The 24,359-nt window shown below is 35.6% G+C and overlaps 1 protein-coding gene across 2 annotated transcripts; it reads left to right on the top strand.

Annotated features, from left to right (window-relative positions):
* The first annotated feature begins 4,051 nt into the window (after window positions 1–4,051).
* On the top strand, window positions 4,052–17,151 carry LOC125666440 (protein let-653-like). Of its 2 annotated transcripts, XM_056151101.1 has the most exons (6): window positions 4,052–4,400; window positions 7,927–8,155; window positions 10,899–10,969; window positions 13,042–13,116; window positions 15,131–15,355; window positions 16,692–17,151. In XM_056151101.1, exons 1-6 carry the CDS (start codon window positions 4,148–4,150, stop codon window positions 16,763–16,765), a joined length of 927 nt encoding a protein of 308 aa, XP_056007076.1. In that variant the 5' UTR covers window positions 4,052–4,147; the 3' UTR covers window positions 16,766–17,151. The 2 variants fall into 2 exon arrangements, with proteins under 2 accessions (XP_056007076.1, XP_056007077.1); XM_056151102.1 differs by lacking the exon at window positions 13,042–13,116.
* The last annotated feature ends 7,208 nt before the right edge of the window (window positions 17,152–24,359 follow it).

Raw genomic sequence — 24,359 nt, 5'->3', positions numbered from 1 at the left:
CTAGAGAAAAAAATCCCGTTCTGTATATCTAAGCTAAAATGTAATATTCAGCAACTGTGTAAAACAAGATGTGTTCTTAAAACTTAAATCTCATCAAAACTGTGTATACCGGTGATAGACTATACATAATATAATACATGTAACAATCAGACGATGTGACTAATTTGGACCTATCCTAGAGTTAAAACCCTAGGGTTACGAAATCCATAATTTAGTACATCCTTTTCTGCTTATCTTAAATTCTATACCGTATCAGCAAACTTTTAAAAAGTCTTTCAAATGATAAAGATAATAATTACTATAATAATTTTGGCCCTACTCTGAAACCAAAACCCTTATGCTGGAAGCATGAAATTTACAGTTTTGGTAAAGGACTATTTACTTCTGCTAAATATCTATTTAGTTGCAATTTAGTACATGCACATGTATCAATAGCATTAGAGAAGATATTGTTTGAATGTTTTATACATATACACTATACATTCCACGTTTGGCCACGCCCTAGAACCCCACTCTGGAACCAAAACCCTTACGCGGGGATCGTGAAATTTACAATTGTGGTAGAGGTGGTCCTGAAGTTCCTACGCTTCATCATTATGCATTTAGTTTCTCTTACAGATGCGCGGTTGAAGAGCAAAAAAAAAAAATTTGGTCAATTTTTGGCAGTTTTTGCCCCGCCCCGAAGACCCCAGGATGCAGGAGTCCTGAAATTTACAACATTGCCCCCTTGTCCCAAAGATGCTTCATACCAAATTTGAAAAGAATTGGAAGGGTAGTCATCAAGGATTTAAAAATGTACAATTGTTAACAAATTTAATAACTGACCATTTTGGCCCCACTATGATACCTAAAATCCTACCCCTGAGATCATGAAATTTATAGTTTTACTGGTAGAAGATTACCTGCTCTTTCTAAATATCCAAGTGTCAATTCCGGATTTTCGTAATTTCTTGCTTGTACGAGTTGTCGTTCGTGTCCATCCTCTAATATTCACTCCACTTTTCATACTGTATACATCTTTTTTGTTTATACTTTGTAATTGAATATGTATTATGCTGATGAGCCGAAAGGCTTAAAGCCTATAAACAATACAATACGAGTTGTCGTTCGTGCGGAATGGTATCCAAAATTTATTTAGTCTTTAAAGGTGGGAACGCATGAGTAAAATATTAGGGATGGCGATGGTTAACCGGCTAAACGTTTACTTGGATGAAAATGCCAAACGATTAGAAAATTTGTACGGATTAATTCTGGTAAATAGATATTTTCATACATGTATAAATGTGTTTTTAAAAAAGGTAATAATCAAAAGTTTAGATGATGTTAATTAATTACTGACTTGACGATCTTCAAAGTAACCGCTACACATAGTTGCGTGTCTTTCCCTAAGGGAACAAGATTAAAATAGACAAATCAAACAAATTATTGGACAGAAATAAATTCCTATGGAAAAATTGATTTCCTATCTCAGAAATGAAATTATAAAGTTCCATTAGCTAAGTATTTTCACAACATTGTACTTTTTAAAAAAAAATAATAATTTTTACAAGATATTTTGAATATTCATACAAGTTAGTTTAGACTAATGAAATAATATTTCCTATGCGAGATTAAAATCATTGCTGAATTTCTTTTCTTCCCAAAGGTGAAAGTCTTATCTGTCACACGAGAAAAACCTGAAAGGTGGATCTAATGTCTGTAAGAAAGGTGTATCTAATGTCTGTAAGAAAGGTGTATCTAATGTCTGTAAGAAAGATGGGTCTAATGTCTGTAAGAAAGGTGGGTCTAATGTCTGTAAGAAAGGTGTATCTAATGTCTGTAAGAAAGATGGGTCTAATGTCTGTAAGAAAGGTGTATCTAATGTCTGTAAGAAAGGTGTATCTAATGTCTGTAAGAAAGGTGTATTTAACGTCTGTAAGAAAGATGGGTCTAATGTCTGTAAGAAAGGAGGGTCTAATGTCTGTAAGAAAGGTGTATCTAATGTCTGTAAGAAAGGTGTATTTAACGTCTGTAAAAAAGGAGGGTCTAATGTCTGTAAGAAAGGTGGGTCTAATGTCTGTAAGAAAGGTGTATCTAATGTCTGTAAGAAAGGTGTATCTAATGTCTGAAAGAAAGGTGTATCTAATGTCTGTAAGAAAGGTGGGTTTAATGTCTGTAAGAAAGGTGTATCTAATGTCTGTAAGAAAGGTGTATCTAATGTCTGAAAGAAAGGTGTATCTAATGTCTGTAAGAAAGGAGGGTCTAATGTCTGTAAGAAAGATGGGTCTAATGTCTGTAAGAAAGGTGTATCTAATGTCTGTAAGAAAGATGGGTCTAATGTCTATAAGAAAGGTGTATCTAATGTCTGTAAGAAAGGTGTATCTAATGTCTGTAAGAAAGGTGAATTTAACGTCTGTAAGAAAGGAGGGTCTAATGTCTGTAAGAAAGATGTATCTAATGTCTGTAAGAAAGGTGTATCTAATGTCTGTAAGAAAGGTGGGTCTAATGTCTGTAAGAAAGGTGTATCTAATGTCTGTAAGAAAGGTGTATCTAATGTCTGTAAGAAAGGTGCATCTAATGTCTGTAAGAAAGGTGTATCTAATGTCTGTAAGAAAGGTGGGTCTAATGTCTGTAAGAAAGGTGCATCTAATGTCTGTAAGAAAGATGGGTCTAATGTCTGTAAGAAAGGTGGGTCTAATGTCTGTAAGAAAGGTGTATCTAATGTCTGTAAGAAAGGTGGGTCTAATGTCTGTAAGAAAGGTTGGTGTAAATGTCTGAAAGAAAACGAACATTTGCGGTTATAAATGTACACGTCCGTGTGATAAAAGTGGGCTGTCTGATAAGTGTGCATCTAAAAGTCATGTATCTTAATCATAAAGTGTTTTATTTTGATAAATTAAAAATTCATTCAATTTTCACTCCAGAAAATCAACTTTTAAAAATATCCTGTCACAATCGTACAATAGTTCTACGGACATCACCAGAACGTTCATGATGTTTGAATAACAGATGGGCTTTGTTATTAAATTATCTAAGGGCTTTATCATAGAACTAACTATCAGCTTTGTTATTGAATTATCTATGGGATTTGTTATTGAATTATTTATGGGCTTTGTTATCAAATTATCTATGGGCTTTGTTATTGAATTAACTATGGGATTTGTTATTGAACTAACTATGGGATTTGTTATTGAATTATTTTTGGGATTTGTTATTAAATTATCTATGTGATTTGTTATTGAATTATCTACGGGTCCTGTTTTTTAATTATATATGGGCTTTTTTATTAATTTATCAATGGGCTTTGTTTTTAAACTAACTATGGGCTTTGTTATTGAAGTATCTATGGGATTTTTTATTGAATCATCTTTGGGATTTGTTATTAAATTATCTATGGGTTTTGTTATTGAACTAACTATCTATCGGCTTCCTTATTGAATTATCTATGGGATTTGTATTGAATTATCTACCAGCTTTGTTATTGAATTATTTATGAGCTTTGTTATTGAATTATCGATGGGCTTTGTATTGAATTATCTATGGGTTTTGTTAATGAATTATCTATGGGATTTCTTATCAATTATCTATGGGTTTTGTTATTGAACTAACTATCGGCTTTGTTATTGAAGTATCTACGAGATTTGTTATGAATTATCTACGGGTTTTGTTATTGAATTATCTATGGACTTTGTTATTGAATTATCTTTCGACTTAATTAAAATGAGAATATTAATTCTAAAACTCTATATGGAAAAATTATCTTGGAAGATTGAATATATTTATATATTATATATGTGTATAATGAAAAAGAAAGCAATGTTAGTATATATATAGTATTGAATTAGTGTATCATGATGGCTTAGGGCTACTTACAGCTTATCGAACGTACATGCAAGTATATTAAATTTGTCACAGCCCGCGCAAATACACAAATTCTTTACAAAACAGTAACTGCAATCCATCACATGATGTATCCGTGTTTGATACAAGTCATCGAACTATCTTTAACCACGTGATGAAATACTTTTTCATGATTAATTAAATTATGAGACACGAGGATGTATTTGAATTATATCTCATTTCTTGATAGACCTCTTCCTGAAGTAGTCCAGAAAAAACTCTGTATCGCCGTTTGAATTAAGGCCTCACCAAACTTGAATTAGACAAAATGATTCAAGTTTACATTTATTTCGTTATATTTTTCGTGCTGTGTTATGAATATTCTGTTTTGGCCTATCCACAAGGCGCTCCTGTCCGTACCGAATCCTGTGTAAATTTACAACCTGTCCACGTAGACCCACTGACAAATCAACAAGTCCGGAACCAGCAGGGACAAACCAGACCATACCGGATTCTGGTCAGTCAACAGCAGTACCAAGCCTGTACGTCCACACAGCAATGCGGTCTTCAACCTCTACAAGGTATTTACATTTTCATTTCGTATTTTCAATACCATGTTACATGATATCGTTCAGAACCTTCTTCGAGTATACATGTAGAAATGTTTGCCACCCCCACCCCTCCCCTTCTCCCGATTTTTTTCAAGTTTGCTAGATTACGTTTTGTCTTTAAAGCAATACAATCTGTAATTGACGATAATTAACATTGAAAATAAAAGAAAACCATATTTGTGATTGAATATATATAATTTCATACAATCAAAGTGGATCTCAAGCAATAAACCCGTCAAATAAGCAGAGAATGTCGTTTCTTAAATTATTGTCTTCCAAACAATTCCATTGCGCATTGGTCCCGAGGGTCACCAGTTCGGAATAATGCGGAAGAAAGGCACTGCGCAAGTGTCAGATTTGTAAACAATTTACATGTAATATACCAATTTCAAAGAAAACTTATTTTCAAAATTTCATTTCAGTCGCGCATTTGCGTCATTACTTTCTTACACTTATAGTACTTCATTTCATTCATGGAACGATTTTAAACAAACGAGATGTGTAGTTACTCACGTCAGTTTTCACCTTTGTATGAACTCGGTCCCAGCAGCCCGATTATGTTCGGCAATTGTCGTTCCTGTGTCCGAGTATAGGTGGCAGGGGAGAGTTTTCTTGGTTCTGGAACATGTAGGTAGGGGGTATACATCAAAGTCAGATTATGGCAGACTAATGAAAAATCATATTTCCCTTTTATGTCAATACTTGTATTTCATATTGGTGTAGTTAATAAATTATGACCCAAAATTACATGTAATCTATACATACTGATGCTGGTGCACAAAACATGCTCTGATAGGTGCCCCTTTCTCGCTTTGATTTTCTCTCATTTGGGCTAGTCCGCACCACCCACACACCATCAAAGTACCGTGCGAGGGTATTTAGGCACTGTGCACATCAAGAACCCTGTCTGTCTTTCTTAAAAATCTACCTTTTATATGGGGTCATCCACCTTCCCTCTCAGCAGCAGACCTTCTGCTGGACCATGAATGTTTTAATGGAATTTCTTCAGCAACTGACCACGTGTCTTAGTTTCGTATTTGCACCCATCTATATGCTAGGAATCATGGCGACACCTACAGTACATGTTGCTTATCAACATTTTTTGTTAAGCACTCGGATACACTTGACATGTATCCTAAAATTATTGTATACATTTTTACACATGCAACATCACTTATAGTGCGAAACTGTCCCCTGCTACCATATGACGACTGCGTCCGAGGCTATGGCGGTTTATACGAAACACTCATTGTAGATACATCTCTCGAATAGTATTCCCTTGTTTATTTTGCTGAAATTTTCATAAGATCTTAAGGATTATGTTAGTTATTCCGATAGGTGTTAATTGTTGCATACTTGAATAGCAGAGAAATACCGATAGTTAACAGCTTGTATTGCTTTGAATTTGTTGTCTGCTTGTTCCCGCTTAAAATGCTGTTGAATTAACGGTTAATGATATCATGCAACTTATTTAAAAGTGGACAGTTTGAAATTTTATATTTGGTCTGTGCTGTATGAGTAAGCTGTTTATCCGGCTTGTCTGCTTTTATTTATATTTTGATTACTGGAAAAATATATTCTTGCTTAAGCTTAATGGAAAATTAAAATCAATTTCAATCCTCGGTCACCAAGTTTATTATTTCTTTTTGGCTACAAATCACCTCTGTGGCCATTTGTTGGGTGTGCTGATTGCTATATATATATATATATATGCGCATCAAAGGATAACGTTTGCAATGCAAATTCAATTTTTAAATACACTAAGCATTTTCGTCTTTCAGAGTGTATATTGATTAATGTATCAACATTAATCAATGTACAGTGTATATACATGTTTATGGTTTGTATTCATCAAAGTCATTAAATGTTATCATAACATCAAATTTGGAGAGTATTTAAAAGTAATTTTCGAACGAAATATTTTATTTACATGTATTTAGTGTATTAATGTGATTGAATAACATACATGTAACATCATGTACTACTACTGAATCATTTTATAACGATGTCTATGAAGACCCGGGAACACACGTAAATCCCCTAGGGACATTCTCTTAGCAACAAAGTGATTGTATTTTGTAATGTTTTATCATACCTCACAAAACCAAACATTTCTTCCGGATTGGAGAACGACGCAGTTAGCAGGGGGCGCTGCGGATAGAACGCGACGTTTTAGAAGTGGTCATTCTCTCATTGACAGAACAGGGATACGTCTTAATGGATTTTGATAAACGAACGATTTTCTGTGTGACTGTACTGGATACATGGGTGGAAATTGCGTATAGTTTAATATTTCTTAGATACTGAAACGTTTTAACTTGAACTCCGATAATTCGGCGATATCGTGAATTCAATTTCTATAATATTTGTTAATTTATATTTGTCTAAGAGATTTATGTTAACACAAATATACTATCAAAATGGAAAGTGGGCGTTTCCTTGCACACATTTTGACAGAATTTTTGCTTTTGCTATCGTTTTGTTTATCTGGATTCGCATTTCCGCAAGGGTCTCCAATTACTCCTGACGCATGCGTACAACTTATCCCTCGTCACCCAAACCAAATGTTCTTAAATAATCCGTCAGTATATGCTTTAACAACATCCACTTCATATTACCGATTTTGTGAAGAACCTGGAGTTTGTGGTAGGAACTACATAAGTGGTAAGTGAGCGAACAATTAGAAGAAAAATAACACGGCCATTGGTTGGGGTCCACGTGTTTACATTTTTATAAGTATGTATATATGTTGCAAGAAGTTGAACAACCAGAGTGGCTTGATTGATACTACGTTCCTGTATGACATTCGATGATGTAGCCTTCATTGATGTCATTTTGCCCTCGGGCTTGGCCCAAGGGCAGATGATGCATAGTTATGAAGTAAGCTTCTTCGACTGACATTTTCAACAAAAATCAAGTTTCTTAACACGCATAACACAGTCGTACGTATACATTTGGGGGAAAAAAATTGCATTTCGGTTTTAGGAGATTTTAAAACAGAGCAAACGATAGATATACGTAAAATGTTATGTTAAGTAATACATTCTAGGAACCCGGGTTTATTGGAGAATTTGTCACATGTCCTCGCAATATATTGTAAAACTATTTAAAACAGCTGCATATGTCGTTGAAATATTGTAACATCTAAACTGTGCCACTTGACCTCGACTTTGGGTGGTTTTTGGAGGCACTGGAACGACCAACAAAAGAGTATATTATGGGACGTTAGAGGTATGGCATGAGAAGATTCATATGTAAATGTCAAGAGTCCCGAATGTATACTTCAAAATTTCATAATCGACGAGAAGCTGATATTCATCGTCTACCTCTACTACAAGTGTAATGAATGTATTCTAATTGTGGCGAGATTACCGAGGCCATAGTCCGAGTAGTCTCAGCAAATGACTAATTATCCTTAATTGTAACAGTTTATCAATATCACAGATTCATCATATCTTGCATTGGCCATTGATGTGTTTATACATTTTATTTATAGTATCAATTCAAGGACAGGGAGGACTATTTCGAGGCTTTATCATCCAGGCTCGCACTCCAAACGGGGGGTCAAGGTCATGGGGACAATTTATTCCTCTGCAAACGGGGGACTCCAAGGTCATCCAATGTCAGAATGGGTTGACATTGACCCACACTGCCAATAACGACAAAAACATAGTCCGTTTCGCTTGGATTCCGGAACCAGGGATGCGAGAGCAAGTGCAGTTCGTGTAAGTATCATAGCTAGATATAATTAAACTTCAGTTCGTGTAAGTATCATAGCTAGATTTAATTAAACTTCAGTTCGTGTAAGTATTATAGTTAGATTTAATTAAACTTCAGTTTGTGTAAGTATTAAAGTTAGATTTAATTAAACTTCAGTTCGTGTAAGTATCATAGCTAGATTTAATTAAACTTCAGTTCGTGTAAGTATCATAGCTAGATATAATTAAACTTCAGTTCATGTAAGTATCATAGCTAGATATAATTAAACTTTAGTTCGTGTAAGTATCATAGCTAGATATAATTAAACTTCAGTTCGTGTAAGTATTAAAGTTATATTTAATTAAACTTCAGTCCGTGTTACTGTATTATAGTTAGATTTAATTAAACTTCAGTTCGTGTAAGTATCATAGCTAGATATAATTAAACTTCAGTTCATGTAAGTATCATAGCTAGATATAATTAAACTTTAGTTCGTGTAAGTATCATAGCTAGATATAATTAAACTTCAGTTCGTGTAAGTATTAAAGTTATATTTAATTAAACTTCAGTCCGTGTTACTGTATTATAGTTAGATTTAATTAAACTTCAGTTCGTGTAAGTATCATAGCTAGATATAATTAAACTTCAGTTCATGTAAGTATCATAGCTAGATATAATTAAACTTTAGTTCGTGTAAGTATCATAGCTAGATATAATTAAACTTCAGTTCGTGTAAGTATTAAAGTTATATTTAATTAAACTTCAGTCCGTGTTACTGTATTATAGTTAGATTTAATTAAACTTCAGTTCGTGTAAGTATCATAGCTAGATTTAATTAAACTTCAGTTCATGTAAGTATTATAGTTACATTTAATTAAACTTCAGTTCGTGTAAGTATTAAAGTTATATTTAATTAAACTTCAGTCCGTGTTACTGTATTATAGTTAGATTTAATTAAACTTCAGTTCGTGTAAGTATCATAGCTAGATTTAATTAAACTTCAGTTCATGTAAGTATTATAGTTACATTTAATTAAACTTCAGTTCGTGTAAGTATTAAAGTTATATTTAATTAAACTTCAGTCCGTGTTACTGTATTATAGTTAGATTTAATTCAACTTCAGTTCGTGTAAGTTTTATAGTTACATTTAATTAAACTTCAGTTCGTGTAGGTATCATAGTTACATTTAATTAAACTTCAGTTCGTGTAAGTATTATAGTTACATTTAATTTAACTTCAGTTCATGTAAGTATTATAGTTAGATATGAATTAATAAGTTTAGATCGTAAATGTATTGAATTTACACTGATAAGTTCAGTTTGTGAAGTTTAGATCGTGAATGTATTTAATTTACAATGTTGGATTCAGTTCTTGTACTCAGTGAGTATTAGATTTCCATTCACAAGTTCAGATTGTGTATAGACTTGGTATTAATAAGTTCAGATCGTGTATACGTCGAATTCACATCAATAAGTTCACATCGGGCACCTGTTATATTGATAAGATCAACCTTGTACTCAGTATGAGTTATTACATTCATCAGATCAGATAGGAATTGAATTTACATTCACAAGCTCAGTTTGTGTGTGTATTGAACAGGCATTGATAAGTATGAATTGAATTTACATTCACAGTCGAAGTTCAGATCAGATATGAATTGAATTTACATTCACAAGTCGAAATTCAGATCGGGTATGAATTGAATTTATATTCATTAGTTCCTGATGTGTGTATATATTGAATTCACATTCATAAGCCCAGTGTGTGTGTATATTGAACAGACATTGATAAGTGTAGATTAACGTGACAAGACAATAGCGGCTTTTCTGTATGTTCAGTGTAGAAAAGTGGCCCCAAGATTGAAACATAAGTATGTCTATTGGTCCAGGGAAAGTCCAGGACGATATGCATGACAAAATCTAGGAAGCTTAGGAGTTTTCGATGACTTTTTTTCATTTTTGGTCAATCTATCATACTGCAATCATTTGCGATTTGAAGTACGCGGGGATACAAACTGACTTCACATTCTTGGCACACTGATTTTGACTACGGATAACTCCATTTACCTGATGAAGATATAGGGCTCACGGCGGGTGTGACTGGTCGTCAGGGGATGCTTACGCCTCCTTGGCACATGATCCCAACTCTAGTATATCCAGGGGTCCGTGTTTGCCCAACTCTCTATTTTGTATTACTTATGAGATTGATCACTTTTCATTATCTACATTTTTATAGGAGTTAAGAGATTGATCACTGTTCGTTATCTTCACTTTTATAGGAGTCAAAAGCTTTATCACTGCTCGTTATCTTCACCTTTATAGGAGTTTTGAAGATATTGATCACTGTTCGTTATCTTCACCTTTCATTGTTTAATTTCGACAACCAACACTAAAGACCAAACCGTTTGTTCATCAGGGGGGGGGGGGGGGGTGTTACAAATGATAACAAATAGCAACTGAAAATGATCCTTCTTAAAACATTTTCGAAAAAGATCTGTCCATATCGACACCCCGGGTCCGGTGACAGTACTAATAAATGTTTAATCTCTCTCTCTCTCTCTCTCTCTCTCTCTCTCTCTCTCTCTCTCTCTCCAGCCAGGGGAAGGTGTATGCTTTATACAAAACTGATACATATTGCATATTGTACAACCCTTCCCTAAGAACTCTTTGAAGTTTCATACTGCATGATAGTGAATGAATGAACCTTAAGATTGCAATGTACACTATGATATGTTGCATAATAAGACCCATCTGCTATTTCTGTTTATAGGGCAACAGTTGTTCAGAATTTACGGACGATATACCCGGGCGTCTACTCCTCACAACTCCGCCCTGTTGGAGGTTAGTAAAACTTCTATTTTCGAAGGAATCTTTCAACAATTTGCATAATTATATCGCTTTTCTGAGGCATATCCCAGACATGTATAAGATATAAATCGGGGACGAGTTACCTCCCATGCTGGATCTGCCTGTGTTTCTTTTAAATCTACCCCGCTTTTCAATCGCTTGATCACTAATATTGCTTTAGCTTATATATATATGATGAATTATATGCTTTTGTGTGGCATGGTGGTAAGTTCTTTAAAAAGTATTTTTTATAAATATATAATTAAGATCACTTTCTTGCATTTTCAACTTCAGTGACTGCGATTCAAGGTGTGTATTCATCTAAGGTGTTCGGGGTCAGACATTTTCTGTCTGTAATGTGACTATTAGTCTGTCAACTTTCCGCCTGTCCGTCGCATTTGTATCCCTCTAACCCTCAAACACTTTAAATTGAATTAACGCGCGTCTTAACATCATTGAGCGTATATTAGACATCTCCTTACGGTGCCAATATAATTCATAACTTTCCATTGCATGTTCTATTTGTATAGCATCATAACTATTGTTTCATCTTACTTACACGTATACATGTAGATGAATGTAGGAAGCGAAATGAAAGGAGGGGAAAATCGCAATGATAATGTAAACATTAAGAGAAAGTCTTGGTAGAGTCCGGGGGATCATGTGGGATGGGTTTTCGAAAGGGGGAGCTGTGCCTTTCCCCGATTCATATAATGGGGGTTTGGTTTATTATATTATTGCAACCCGTAGACTTAAAATAAATATTTCATTCAATATCCAACTTCAAATATTTTCCTTTACGTTTATTGAGTTAATTAATATAAGACCTCGAGTTAATGAATCAAATAATTCTTAAACTGCTTTATAACACGCCATCTGGTTCAGTGACACGGCTTGTGTTGTCAATTTTGGTGAATGCGCAATAGCCTAGTCGTAGAGTTGGGAATTATTTCGGTTTTCAGTAATAATAGCGAATCCCCGTTGTCTTAGGCGTAGGAGGGCCCTTTCGAGACATAAAGGTGGCCCCACATTATTTTATTCCAGCTATCTCCATGGATCCGCCACTTTTATCTTCACCATTGATATTTCGGATACATGCCGAGTAAACTTAGTATGCGTAAACACATGGTCACGTTGGCGGTTGGTTGGTTAGTTGTTTGTTTTATGTCCTGTCGAGAATTTTTCACTCATATTGAGACGTCACCAGCTGCAGATGAAGTGCCCAAATTCAGACCTAAGCTTAGCGTTCAGGCTCATAGTTGTGAAGGTTCTTTGACGTGTAAAAATCTATCGCGACACGACACTCCCTTTTTATTAAAAGGTCATATCCGAAAGACCCGTGATTCTCACCTCTAAATGCCGAGCGAAGGAACAACCACTGCCTATCTTTACGTCTTGGGTTTAACGCGGGCATGGCACGGGCGGAACTCGAACTCACGACCTCTCGGTTACGAAGCGAACGCTCTATCACCGATATTCAAAATGGCGGAAATCTGTATAGTGTCACTAAAATCTGCCCTTGAACACATGCAGAACAATCTATAGTGATACCTAATTACGTGGACCATTAGGTCCAGAAAGAAAAACGGTCACGTAGTACTCCTCTCGATAAATATAGTGTACTGCTCATTTAGTTACAATAAGTCTAGATGAATCGATATCATTGATTTTGTCCAATTTCAATTGTCATGTACTACGAGTAGTACCAATTCTATAATCATATTCACGACACGCCTTATGTCACAGGTCCCGTGGGCATCCGGGTTAGAATAGGTCCTCAGTAACCCTTGCTTGTCGTAAGAGGCGACTAAATGGGGCGGTCCTTCGGATGAGACCGTAAATATCGAGGTCCCGTGTCACAGTAGGTGTGACATGATAAAGATCCCTCCCTGCTCAAAGGCCGTAAGCGCGAGCATAGGCCTAAATTTTTCAGCCCTTCACCGGCAATGGTGACGTCTCCATATGAGTGAAATATTCTCGAGAGGGACGTTAAACAATATAAAATCAATAAAATTATGTCACAGCCTGGATATCACGTGATTAATACCAATTCTGATGGTTTTCAGTTCCAATTACAACAACGCCTGTGGCTCCGATGACATTTCGAACCCCCAGAACTCGGGAGCCGCAAACGACCACAGGTTTGGTTACAGCGTGTACCGTTAAATTGTAGACTAGTTTTCTACCTTAATCTAAGGATTTCTATTGATAGTATTAATTATTTTAATCCTGAAAAATCTAATGTTAATACCTAACAAACAATGAAATATGCAAATGGCAATTTTTTAGCTGCATTTCTAACTTATGATTAACTAATAAGCAATGCGTTGGCATACGTTGAAAATTTTATTCATGCACAAAAGTTTGGTTCGCATTCAACGTACGACACTTTATACCACCGTCTTCCAGCGTGTCAGTAACGTACATTAACGTATTCAACTTATACCAGCTTGTTTCGTATATTTCTCATACGCTGCTGCTATATGTCGTATTGCAACAGCAACATAAGTGTAATTGTGAAATGCTTTTTTTTTTTTTTTTTCTTTTTAAAAAAACAGACAGTCGATTTCCTCAATATAAAAACTGATCATACACAGATCAATCTCTTTCGTATCAAATCAATTGAGTTGTTGATTTGCCGTTAACATCTATGTTCAATAAAATATCTATGTACGAAACAGACGTGGGAGACTCGATGGCGTCTTTTATTTCAAGTTCACTGGGATATATCGAATCGACATATAAATAGAATTGAGAAGCATGGGTCTTTCGTATATGACCTTAAAAAAAACCCGGAAATCCCGCGTCGCTGCAGGCGTTGGAACGTTGAAGAACCCTCACTGCTACGGCCGTAAACGCTAAGCATGTCTGAAATTTCGGTACTTCACCTATAACTGGTGACGTCTCAATATGAAACAATAACCAAGCAACCAACATTGTGTGTGTATATATATATATCGTATTTCTAGTGTGTTTTACTTATGTGAAATACATGCATAACGTTTATTTGAGTTACGTAGAACGTATCAAGTGCCTGTTGGAGCGCACTTGGACGATTTTTATAATACCTACACCAAAAACTCTTTCCAAGCCTAAGTCAGTACAAAAGAGCAACGCTAATAGGCGAAGTCTCTCATAATATCTATCTTTTTACCTGCCAATAAACCACACACTGCTTGTGAATACGTCATCATAAGTTATGAAGACGGATCCGGGTTAGAATAGGTCCTCATTTCCCCTTGCTTGTCATAAAGGGAGACTAAATGGGGCGGTCCTTCGGATGAGACCGCAAAAACCGAGGTCCCATGTCACAGCATGTGTGGCACGATAAAGATACCTCCCTGCTCAATGGCCATAAGCGCCGAGCATAGGCCTAAATTTTGCAGCCCTTCACTGGCAGTGGTGACGTCTCCATGTGAGTGAAATATTCTCGAGAGGGACATTAACCAATATTCAAGCAATCAATGAAGTGCGCTCTTTACACGTTTCACGCTGAGTAAGTTCTAAATTGGTTAGGCAAGCACCGAATTCCTCTTTAAGCCTACACTGCGACATGTACATGTACGCAAAGGTCCAATACTAGTGAGGTAGAAACACACTGCCTATTTAAAGTGGTATATCTATGCTACACATCCCAAGCGGATTACCGACGTGTGTCAACATGGAGGAACGATTATGAAACATGCGTGAACTTATGCATTACTTCCCTGTTGCATCTTAGTAGGCCCATCTTATGATTAACTAATAAGCAATACGTCGGCATACCTTGAAAATTTTATTCATGTCTAATCAGCGTACGACAACTCATACCACAGTCTTCCAGCGTGTCAGTAATGTATGTAGTGCATTGTTAACGGATTCAGCCATATTACCAGCTTGTTTCGTATATTTCTCATACGCTGCTGTTGTTGTAATACGGCAGCCGCACAATACTTAGTCATATGGAGAGTTTCACTCGTCAAAGATGGGGGAATTAAACGTATACAAAAACTCATGTGTCGACATATTTTGAGTGAAAATCGCTCAAGTTTATGTGCTCACGTTGAAATATCATACTTTATTAACTTTGAAATAAAAGTAAAACCACGATTTTGAAACTGGAACATATTTACATATATAATGTATTTTTCACTGACAAACCGATCTGCATTTCAGTACCGCGACCCACGACAACTAAACCGCCTTTGACTACTAACACGCCGGTGCAAACTACCAGCTCAGTAACACCTATTCCTACTACTAAATTTGCTTTCAAAACTACTACCTCTACTACTACTACTACTACGTACTTACCTGTGACGTCGACAACAAGACCAATGACGTCATCTACTAAGTCTACTACTACCAGCACCCAATCTTCAGAAAGTATAACCACAGCAGGTTTGTGTTAGTTGCCAAACAGACTTGGTCTTAATCCTATGGATGTTTCCAAAACAATTAATTTATTATCTATATTTTGTTGAAACCCTCCCCCAAAAGTTCGGGGAGGAAGTGTAGAAATCGCCATGTCCGTCCGTCCGATTGTAACTTTTGTAATGCAAAGACATGAGAAACTCACATTTGGTACAAAAAATGTATTTTTAAATTGTCCTTTCATTATTCATTCAAATGATGTGTTATGATCCGGACCTAAGGTTATTTAGTAAAGGTCAAGCAGAAACATAAAAAAGCACATACTTAGCACATACACTGTATATTGATGTGCGCCATGACCCTGTGCCAATGTTAAGGATGAAATAGATTTTCACTGGAGATTCACTTTGCAATAGATTGACATTGAAATGCCATACTTAAAAGGCCGGCTAAACTGAACAGTGTGTGAAAACCTTTAACCAAGGTCATATTGGTCAAGGTCACTGTTTGAAAGAAAGTTGTTATATCCAACTGTATCACTGTACATGTAACAGAGTACTTAAGAAACACGTACTATGTACAAAGGCTAGTGATGACCAAGTTATATGTCATGATCCGGAATCAAAGCCTTTTTGGTCTAGCTCATAAAAATGAGATCTTTGTCTTGGTCATAACATTAATTTGCTGTGAAAGACAGTGATACTTGGCACAAAGGTTGTTTAACCCTCAACAAAGTCATTTGAATGTGTTTTGACTCATCCACAACTGATCAAGGTCGCTGAAATTAGAAGGTAGCTACATAATGCTAAAATGGTATAGAAAATGCCGTAATTTAAAATTTCGGGTGAGCCTCGCGGAGTATTAGTCCCGTTGGGGGCAGTTGTAATTTGAAAACCGTCAGATATACATTTGTAAAGTTAGCATAATAATATGGTTGGTTGTATTCGGCACGTCCGCGCGTGAAAAAAATTTCTCAAGAAAATTTATCGCTTATTTTTAATTGTCCGTGTCGGGCTCGATATTTCACCAGAAGTTACACGTGATCACAATAGGGACATGGATGAATTCTAACGAACTGTAAAGTCAACGTATAATTTAAATCCATTCTCATATACTGTAGATGTTGGTCAGTTTATCCGACATTTTATCCCATCCTTTAAAATATACCAAGTTCAATCTCATGTAGTGCTCTATACGAGGGTATTGAAAATAGTTATATTAACAATTTCGAGTATAAATTATATATGCATTATGATTGATAAAATCTGACGGCTGATTAATATAAGACACTGAATACAACTAGCCAATAACATCATGTATATATGTAGTATACTTAAAGTTTTTGTTTTGTTTTTTATTATAGTTATCAACAGTGCTCCAATGAAAACGGCTGGAATTGTCTCGCTTGTGACCTCTGTGATCGCCATTCTTTTGTAGAAGAACCGTACTGTCAGAAAAAAAGAAACAAGGGCATATTTACTGTGTTCATAAACGAATGTTTAATGAAAATGTCATTTTGAGGCCTGCTGGAAGGTCTATGAAGAAAGGCATCGTCATTACTAATTGATATTTTGTTATTTTGTGTTAAAATTCATTGCTGACTCACAGGCCTGGAATCGGTATGTTTACACGGCCTTTGTGAGATACACGTAGTCTTATCCTACACTTATACGTGACGTGAGGCTCTGAATCACGAGGACAACAGATATTGCTACATGTAAATGATAAAAAAGAATGGTTATTGCCCGAATCATTATATATTGCTGAAAACCTGTTCATTACTAAACTGGATTTTGAATAAATACAGTGTCATACAAGTGTGACCATATTGTTTTTAATTCAGCTTGTTAAATCAAAGATGAAATAACAACTAAAAGGACAACAGTGCTGATAGATGATATGGGGTTTTTGTTGTAAGGGGGTGAAATCCACGATGATCAGGATTTCTAAACACCAAACATGATCTTAAAATTCATGCAGGTCCTAATGCATGATTGCTGGGCAATGGATATACACAATCTTATGAGTATTCTATTGTAAAGCAGTGAAAATACACAATCTTATGAGTATTGTATTGTAAGGCAGTGAAAATACACAATCGTATGAGTATTGTATTGTAAGGCAGTGAAAATACACAATCGTATGAGTATTGTATTGTAAAGCAGTGAAAATACACAATCGTATGAGTATTGTATTGTAAGGCAGTGAAAATACACAATCTTATTAGTATAGTATTGTAAAGCAGTGAAAATACACAATCGTATGAGTATAGTATTGTAAAGCAGTGAAAATACACAATCTTATGAGTATTGTATTGTAAAGCAGTGAAAATACACAATCTTATGAGTATTGTATTGTCAGGCAGTGAAAATACACAATCTTATGAGTATTGTATTGTAAAGCAGTGAAAATACACAATCTTATGAGTATTGTATTGTAAAGCAGTGAAAATACACAATCTTATGAGTATTGTATTGTAAAGCAGTGAAAATACACAATCTTATGAGTATTGTATTGTAATGCAGTGAAAATACACAATCTTATGAGTATTGTATTGTATTGTAAGGCAGTGAAAATACACAATCTTATGAATATTGTATTGTCAGGCAGTGTATATACACAATCTTATGAGTATTGTATTGTAAGGCAGTGAAAATACACAATCGTATGAGTATTGTATTGTAAGGCAGTGAAAATACACAATAGTATGAGTATTGTATTGTAAGACAGTGTATATACACAATCTTATGAGTATTGTATTGTCAGGCAGTGAAAATACACAATCTTATGAGTATTGTAATGTAAAGCAGTGAAAATACACAACCTTATGAGTATTGTATTTTAAGGCAGTGAAAATACACAATCTTATGAGGATTGTATTGTCAGGCAGTGAAAATACATAATCTTATGAGTATTGTAAAGTAAGACAATGAAAATGCAAATTCTTATGAGTATTGTATTGTAAGACAGTGAAAAAACACAATCTTATGAGTATTGTATTGTCAGGCAGTGAAAATACACAATCTTATGAGTATTGTATTGTCAGGCAGTGAAAATACACAATCTTATGAGTATTGGATTGTCAGGCAGTGAAAATACACAATCTTATGAGTATTGTATTGTTAGACAGTGAAAATACACAATCTTATGAGTATTGTATTGTCAGGGAGTGAAAATACACAATCTTGTGAGTATTGTATTGTAAGGCAGTGAAAATACACAATCTTAAGAGTATTCTATTGTAAGACAGTGAAAATACACAATCTTATGAGTATTGTATTGTCAGGGAGTGAAAATACACAATCTTATGAGTATTGTATTGTAAAGCAGTGAAAATACACAATCGTATGAGTATTGTATTGTAAAGCAGTGAAAATACACAATGTTATGAGTATTGTATTGTAATGCAGTGAAAATACACAATCTTATGAGTATTGTATTGTATTGTAAGGCAGTGAAAATACACAATCGTATGAGTATTGTATTGTAAGACAGTGTATATACACAATCTTATGTGTATTGTATTGTAAAGCAGTGAAAATACACAATCTTATGAGTATTGTATTGTAAGACAGTGAAAATACACAATCTTATGAGTATAGTATTGTAAAGCAGTGAAAATACACAATCTTATGAGTATAGTATTGCCAGGCAGTGAAAATACACAATCTTATGAGTATTGTATTGTCAGGCGGTGGATACACAGGGGATGCTTACTCCTCCTAGGCACCTGCTCCCACCTCTGGTGTGTCCAGGGGTCCGTGTTTGCCCAATTATCTATTGTGTATTGCTTGTAGGAGTTATGAGATTGATCACTGTTCGTTATCTTCGCCTTTCATTGTAAGGCAGTGGATACACACAATCTTATGAGTATTGTATTGTCAGGCAGGGATATAAACAAACTCCTGGGTATTATATTATCAGGCAGTGGATATAAACAAACTCCTGGATATTATATTGTCAGGCAGTGAATATAAACAAACTCCTAGATATTACATTGTCAGGCAGTGGATATAAACAAACTCCTGGATATTTTATTGTCAGGCAGTGGATATACACAAACTCCTAGATATTATATTTTCAGGCAGTGGATATAAACAAACTCCTAGATATTACATTGTCAGGCAGTGGATATAAACAAACTCCTGGATATTTTATTGTCAGGCAATGGATATACACAAACTCCTAGATATTATATTTTCAGGCAGGGGTATAAACAAACTCCTGGATATTATATTTTCAGGCAGGGATATAAACAAACTCCTGGATATTACATTGTCAGGCAGTGGATATAAACAAACTCCTGAATATTATATTTTCAGGCAGGGATATAAACAAACTCCTGGATATTTTATTTTCAGGCAGGGATATAAATAAACTCCTGGATGTTTTATTTTCAGGCAGGAGATATAAACAAACTCCTGGATATTTTATTTTCAGGCAGGAGATATACACAAACTCCTGGATGTTTTATTTTCAGGCAGGATATATACACAAACTCCTGGGTGTTTTACTTTCAGGCAGGGATATAAACAAACTTATGAATATTGCCACAGCTTGATATTCAGGATAGCGTATATCCCAATCGGAGTATATTCATATTTCATATATGACTTGCTCTGAATTTGTACCAAACAACTGCATTTCCTTCCCGTCGTGCCTGACTACAACGCTTAATTCTTAATCAATCTTAGTACAATTTAAGGAATAAAAAGCATTAACATTTCATTGTTTTCTTTATAGCTGCAATAATGTAACCCTCTCCTTTTTTTATTCTGACGTTTTCGGGAGAGGGTTAAATACGCAATTTCCGATATATCAGCTCTTTTGTGATGGAGGTAAGTTTAATATTTTGTTGAACGCTTGGATGGGAACAAGCTGTATACATATAGTATAGACTGCCTATGTAAATAAGGATAAAAGTCATGAAAGTGTAAATTTTGTTTATATCTACTGTTGCTAATACATTAATCTGACCATATCAAGATTAATTTGTTTGAATTAGGCCATTTAATTAAATATGAAATTATTAATTATTTCCTCTTCTACACGAATGCTTTAATCAAAGAAAGATGGTGATCAAGCTATTTCATTATCAAAAGCTCAAACTTACTAAATCTGTGCAGTTCGGGTGGTTGTATGCATGACGTCGGGTAATCATCCTTTAGGCAATATATCAACGCAGCGATAAGCATTTGTACCCAACGCGTGAATGCGCCAGCATATTTTGCGTTTCACTGTGCGTAAGAGTCCAGCAAAGGGAAATAACTATTGGGCAACTCGAAAATAGCGTTTTCCATAGGTTCTTTGTAATTGTGCTAAATATATTTTAAGAATAACCTGTAACAAGCTCCGTGTTTTTTCCTCCAATGTTGTTTACACTAAAAAGAGTACCAACTTTGCGCTTGGGTATGTCTAATAAAGGTGATTTTCATTAGATATCATATACAACATGCAGCTCCGCCATGCTTGTTATCGCTAGATCTCATCGGTGGATCTACTGAAAAACCTAAACATTGGGTGTCCGGGTAGCGTAGTGGTTTACACACTCGCTTCTCACTGCTACGACCCAAGTTCGATCCCCGTGATCGGCAGTGGGTTGTATGTAAGATGGTATGGTGGTCGACCACTTGGACACGTGGGTTTCCTACAGGTACTCCGGTTTTCTCCCACTAAAAGACCCCCTAGTAGCACAAACATCCACGCAAGTCGGTAAATAGCTAGTATATACATGTAGTTAATGTTCATTGTTGATTATGTATGTCCGACTTTAAAAATAAAGATTAATATTATGATTAATGAGAATCAGCGTGAAAAAGTAGTTATTCAAGTCACTCCAACAAAGAAAGGAAATCATATGGTGGCAGAAACTTTTTACACTAAACCTTTCCAATGCCGGAGAAATCGTTTTCTCCTCCATACTTGTCCATTGATTGAACACTACCTTATCTTGGCATAATTATGCAAATAACTTGGCAATCAAACATGGTGTACAAATTAATAGGAATCGAAAAATTGGAATATATCGAAATGGTTAAAAACGGTAGAATAGAGCCTCACAAATCGTAAGTTACAGGTTGTAAATATAAGAACTCCCATGGTTTGTGGCTGGATATAAGTATTATCCAATGAGTGTTTTCTATCCCTGAGCCTTGGGTTGTAATAAGAAAAATTACATCTTTGTCTCCTCTCAGATTAAGTAAGGTCGGGTCCGTGGAATGTATTTCATAACATAACATTTTACGTTCATCCTCAACTTTTTTGTTGAGTCATACACAAGCTAACAGATCAACTCAACACTCCCCACCCAAATATCGGTTTGAGGGTTTTTATTTTTTCTTTCTTGTTTTTGCATGGCAAGATAATTGGTGTTGAGAAGAGAAGATAACTTTCATTTTTTTCCTGCCAATTGTCCTAAAAAAATTATGATGCAATACATTTGTACTTGCATATCATGGTTGAGTTGATGCGAGGTCGTGTTTTCCGACATTTTTTCCTTAACAGATGCATGTACATCATTGAAATTTGTTCACAATATCTTACTCAAGAAGCGTAACAGTGAGTTTGTATTTCAGATGGACTGGTGCACCATGACCTACTTTAGAGCTAAAAGTACATGAAGGTAAACAATTTTTATGACCCCCTTCAAAGAAGAGGGGCATATTGCTTTGTACCTGTAGGTTGGTAGACCACATGTTGTCCGCTCAACATAATGAAAATCATTTGCTTGATCGTAATTATATTCATTAATTATGTGTAAAAGAGGACTCCTGTTGATTTTCAGGTCAAAAGGTCATGGGTCAGTCCAATCTGGACATACTGTCCTCTCAATATCTTGAGAACTCTTTACTTGACAGACATCAAACTTGGTGCACTGGTATATCCAAGAAATAAATTACCCCCTTTGATTTTGAAGTCGCGTGGTCAAAGGTCTAAAGTCAATTTGAACAGAAATATACTGTCTGCTCGATATCTTGAGAACTCTTTGCTTGACACACATCAAACTTAGTACAATTGTGCATCAAAAGAAGTAGATGACCTTACTTAATTTTAAGGTCACGTGGCGGAAGGTCAAGGGTCCAACTGAGCATAAGAATATACTATTCGTTTAATATCTCGAGAAACCCTGGCTTGACAGACATCAAACTTGGCACACTGGTACATCCTAAGGAGTTGATGTCCTTGATTTTATGAATATATTGTGTGCTCAATATCTTGAAAATCATTTGCTTGAAAGACATCAAACTTAGTACACTGGTACTTCATAAGTATTAGATGATCCGCTAATAATTTTAGGCAACGTGGTCGAAGTTCAAGGGTCAAAATGGGCATAGGAATATACTATCCGTTCAATATCTCGAGAACCCTTTGCTTGACAGACAGCAAACTTGGTATACTGGTATATCCTAAGGAGTAGATGATCCTATTGATTTTGATGTCACATAGTCAAGGGTCATTCTAAGGAGTAAATAACCCTTATTGACCTTTTTGTCACAAAGGAAAAGGTCAAGGGTCAAACTGAACATGGGAAGATACTTTCTCAATATCTTGAGAACGCTTTGCTTGACAGGCATCAAATGTGGTACTCTGGTGCATCTCTAGGAGTAGATGAACCTATTGATTTTAAGGTCACATGGTCAAGGGCCATCCTAAGGAGTAAATGACCCCTATTCATCTTGATGTCACAGGGGGAAAAGTCAAGGGTCAAACTGGACTTGGCAAAATACTTTCTCCTAATATATGAGAACCCTTTACCTGGCAGACATCAAACTTGGTACACTGGTACATTCAAGGAGTAGATGACCCCTATTATTTTTTGGGTTCACATGGTCAAAGGCCAATAGTGAAACTGGACATAGTAATATTTTTAGAAGTATTTGCTTTATTGACACCAAACTTGGTACACTGGTACATCCTAAAGAGTACTAGTAGATGACCCCTATTGGTTTTTAGGCCAAGAATCACTCTACTCTGGACATGGGAAGATATCGTCTGCTCAATATCTTGATATTTTTATTTGGGGGGGGGGGGGCGCTTTCAATTAAATGATGTATGTATAAAACCTTTTCAATTTTGCATCACGGGGGGCATATATGTTTTACAAACATTTCTTGTCTGGACTTTTTTCTCGTTACGGAAACATATATTACCCTGACATTTAGTCACAAGCTTCCTCTTGGAGGACTACAACTTCAGTTTGCATTTCAGCTGGACTGATCATTCCGTCCGTGTGTTCACCCGAGGTAATGCATGTAAGGCGTTGAAATGTGGTCACAATTTTCCCCTCAAGAATTGTAAGTGAGTTTGTATCTCAGCCGGATTGATGGACCGTGACCTACTTTACCATTAAAAGTAGGTCAAACATTTTCCCGGACTTTTTCGTCACTGACACAAATTTTGCCCTGAAAATTAATTACAAACTTCCTCTCGCAGAAATACAACTTCAGTTTGCATTTCAGCTGGATTGGTGCATCGTAAACTACCTTAGAGCTAAAATTAGGTCAAACAGTGTTGTAGATTTTCTTTTGCTATGGATACAGATATTGCCCTGAAATTTCGTCACAACCTCCCTCTCAGAGAAATAAGTAACAGGTTCACATTTCAACTTAATTGGTACTAATATAGGGCTAAAAATCAATCAAATTGTTTCCTGAACTTTTTCTCATCATGGATATAGATATTGCAATAACATTCTCTCTCTCTCTCTCTCTCTCTCTCTCTCTCTCTCTCTCTCTCTCTCTCTCTCGCCCTCGCTCTCTCTCTCTCAGAGAAATATATTATCAAATTCACTTGTCAGCTGGATTACTGCACCATGACCTACTTTAAGGCTTTTCTATTCAGAATGTGTGTGACATCGATTCAGAGTGCATAGTGTGCTTACAGGTTGGATTTCGCTGTCCGATGGGCTTATGATGTACCGTTTGCGGTACTCTTGCTCAAATTGTGATATTTGATGTGCACAGAAATGTACGACTAAGTGCGTCCTCAATAACAAACTGTGTGATGAATGCGACACATGACACAATTAAAA

This window comes from Ostrea edulis, chromosome 10 (genome assembly GCF_947568905.1).
Source record: "Ostrea edulis chromosome 10, xbOstEdul1.1, whole genome shotgun sequence".
Lineage (NCBI taxonomy): Eukaryota > Metazoa > Mollusca > Bivalvia > Ostreida > Ostreidae > Ostrea > Ostrea edulis.
The sequence above is the reverse complement of the archived record's forward strand: the minus strand, read 5'-3'. Positions and strand labels throughout refer to the sequence as shown.

Excerpts from the sequence above, each read along its gene's own strand:
- LOC125666440 (XM_056151101.1), top strand. The coding sequence starts at position 4,148 with ATGATTCAAGTTTACATTTATTTCGTTATATTTTTCGTGCTGTGTTAT. Across the intron at positions 10,970-13,041 it reads ACAACTCCGCCCTGTTGGAG|TTCCAATTACAACAACGCCT; the intron begins GTTAGTAAAACT and ends GATGGTTTTCAG. Across the intron at positions 13,117-15,130 it reads GGAGCCGCAAACGACCACAG|TACCGCGACCCACGACAACT; the intron begins GTTTGGTTACAG and ends TCTGCATTTCAG.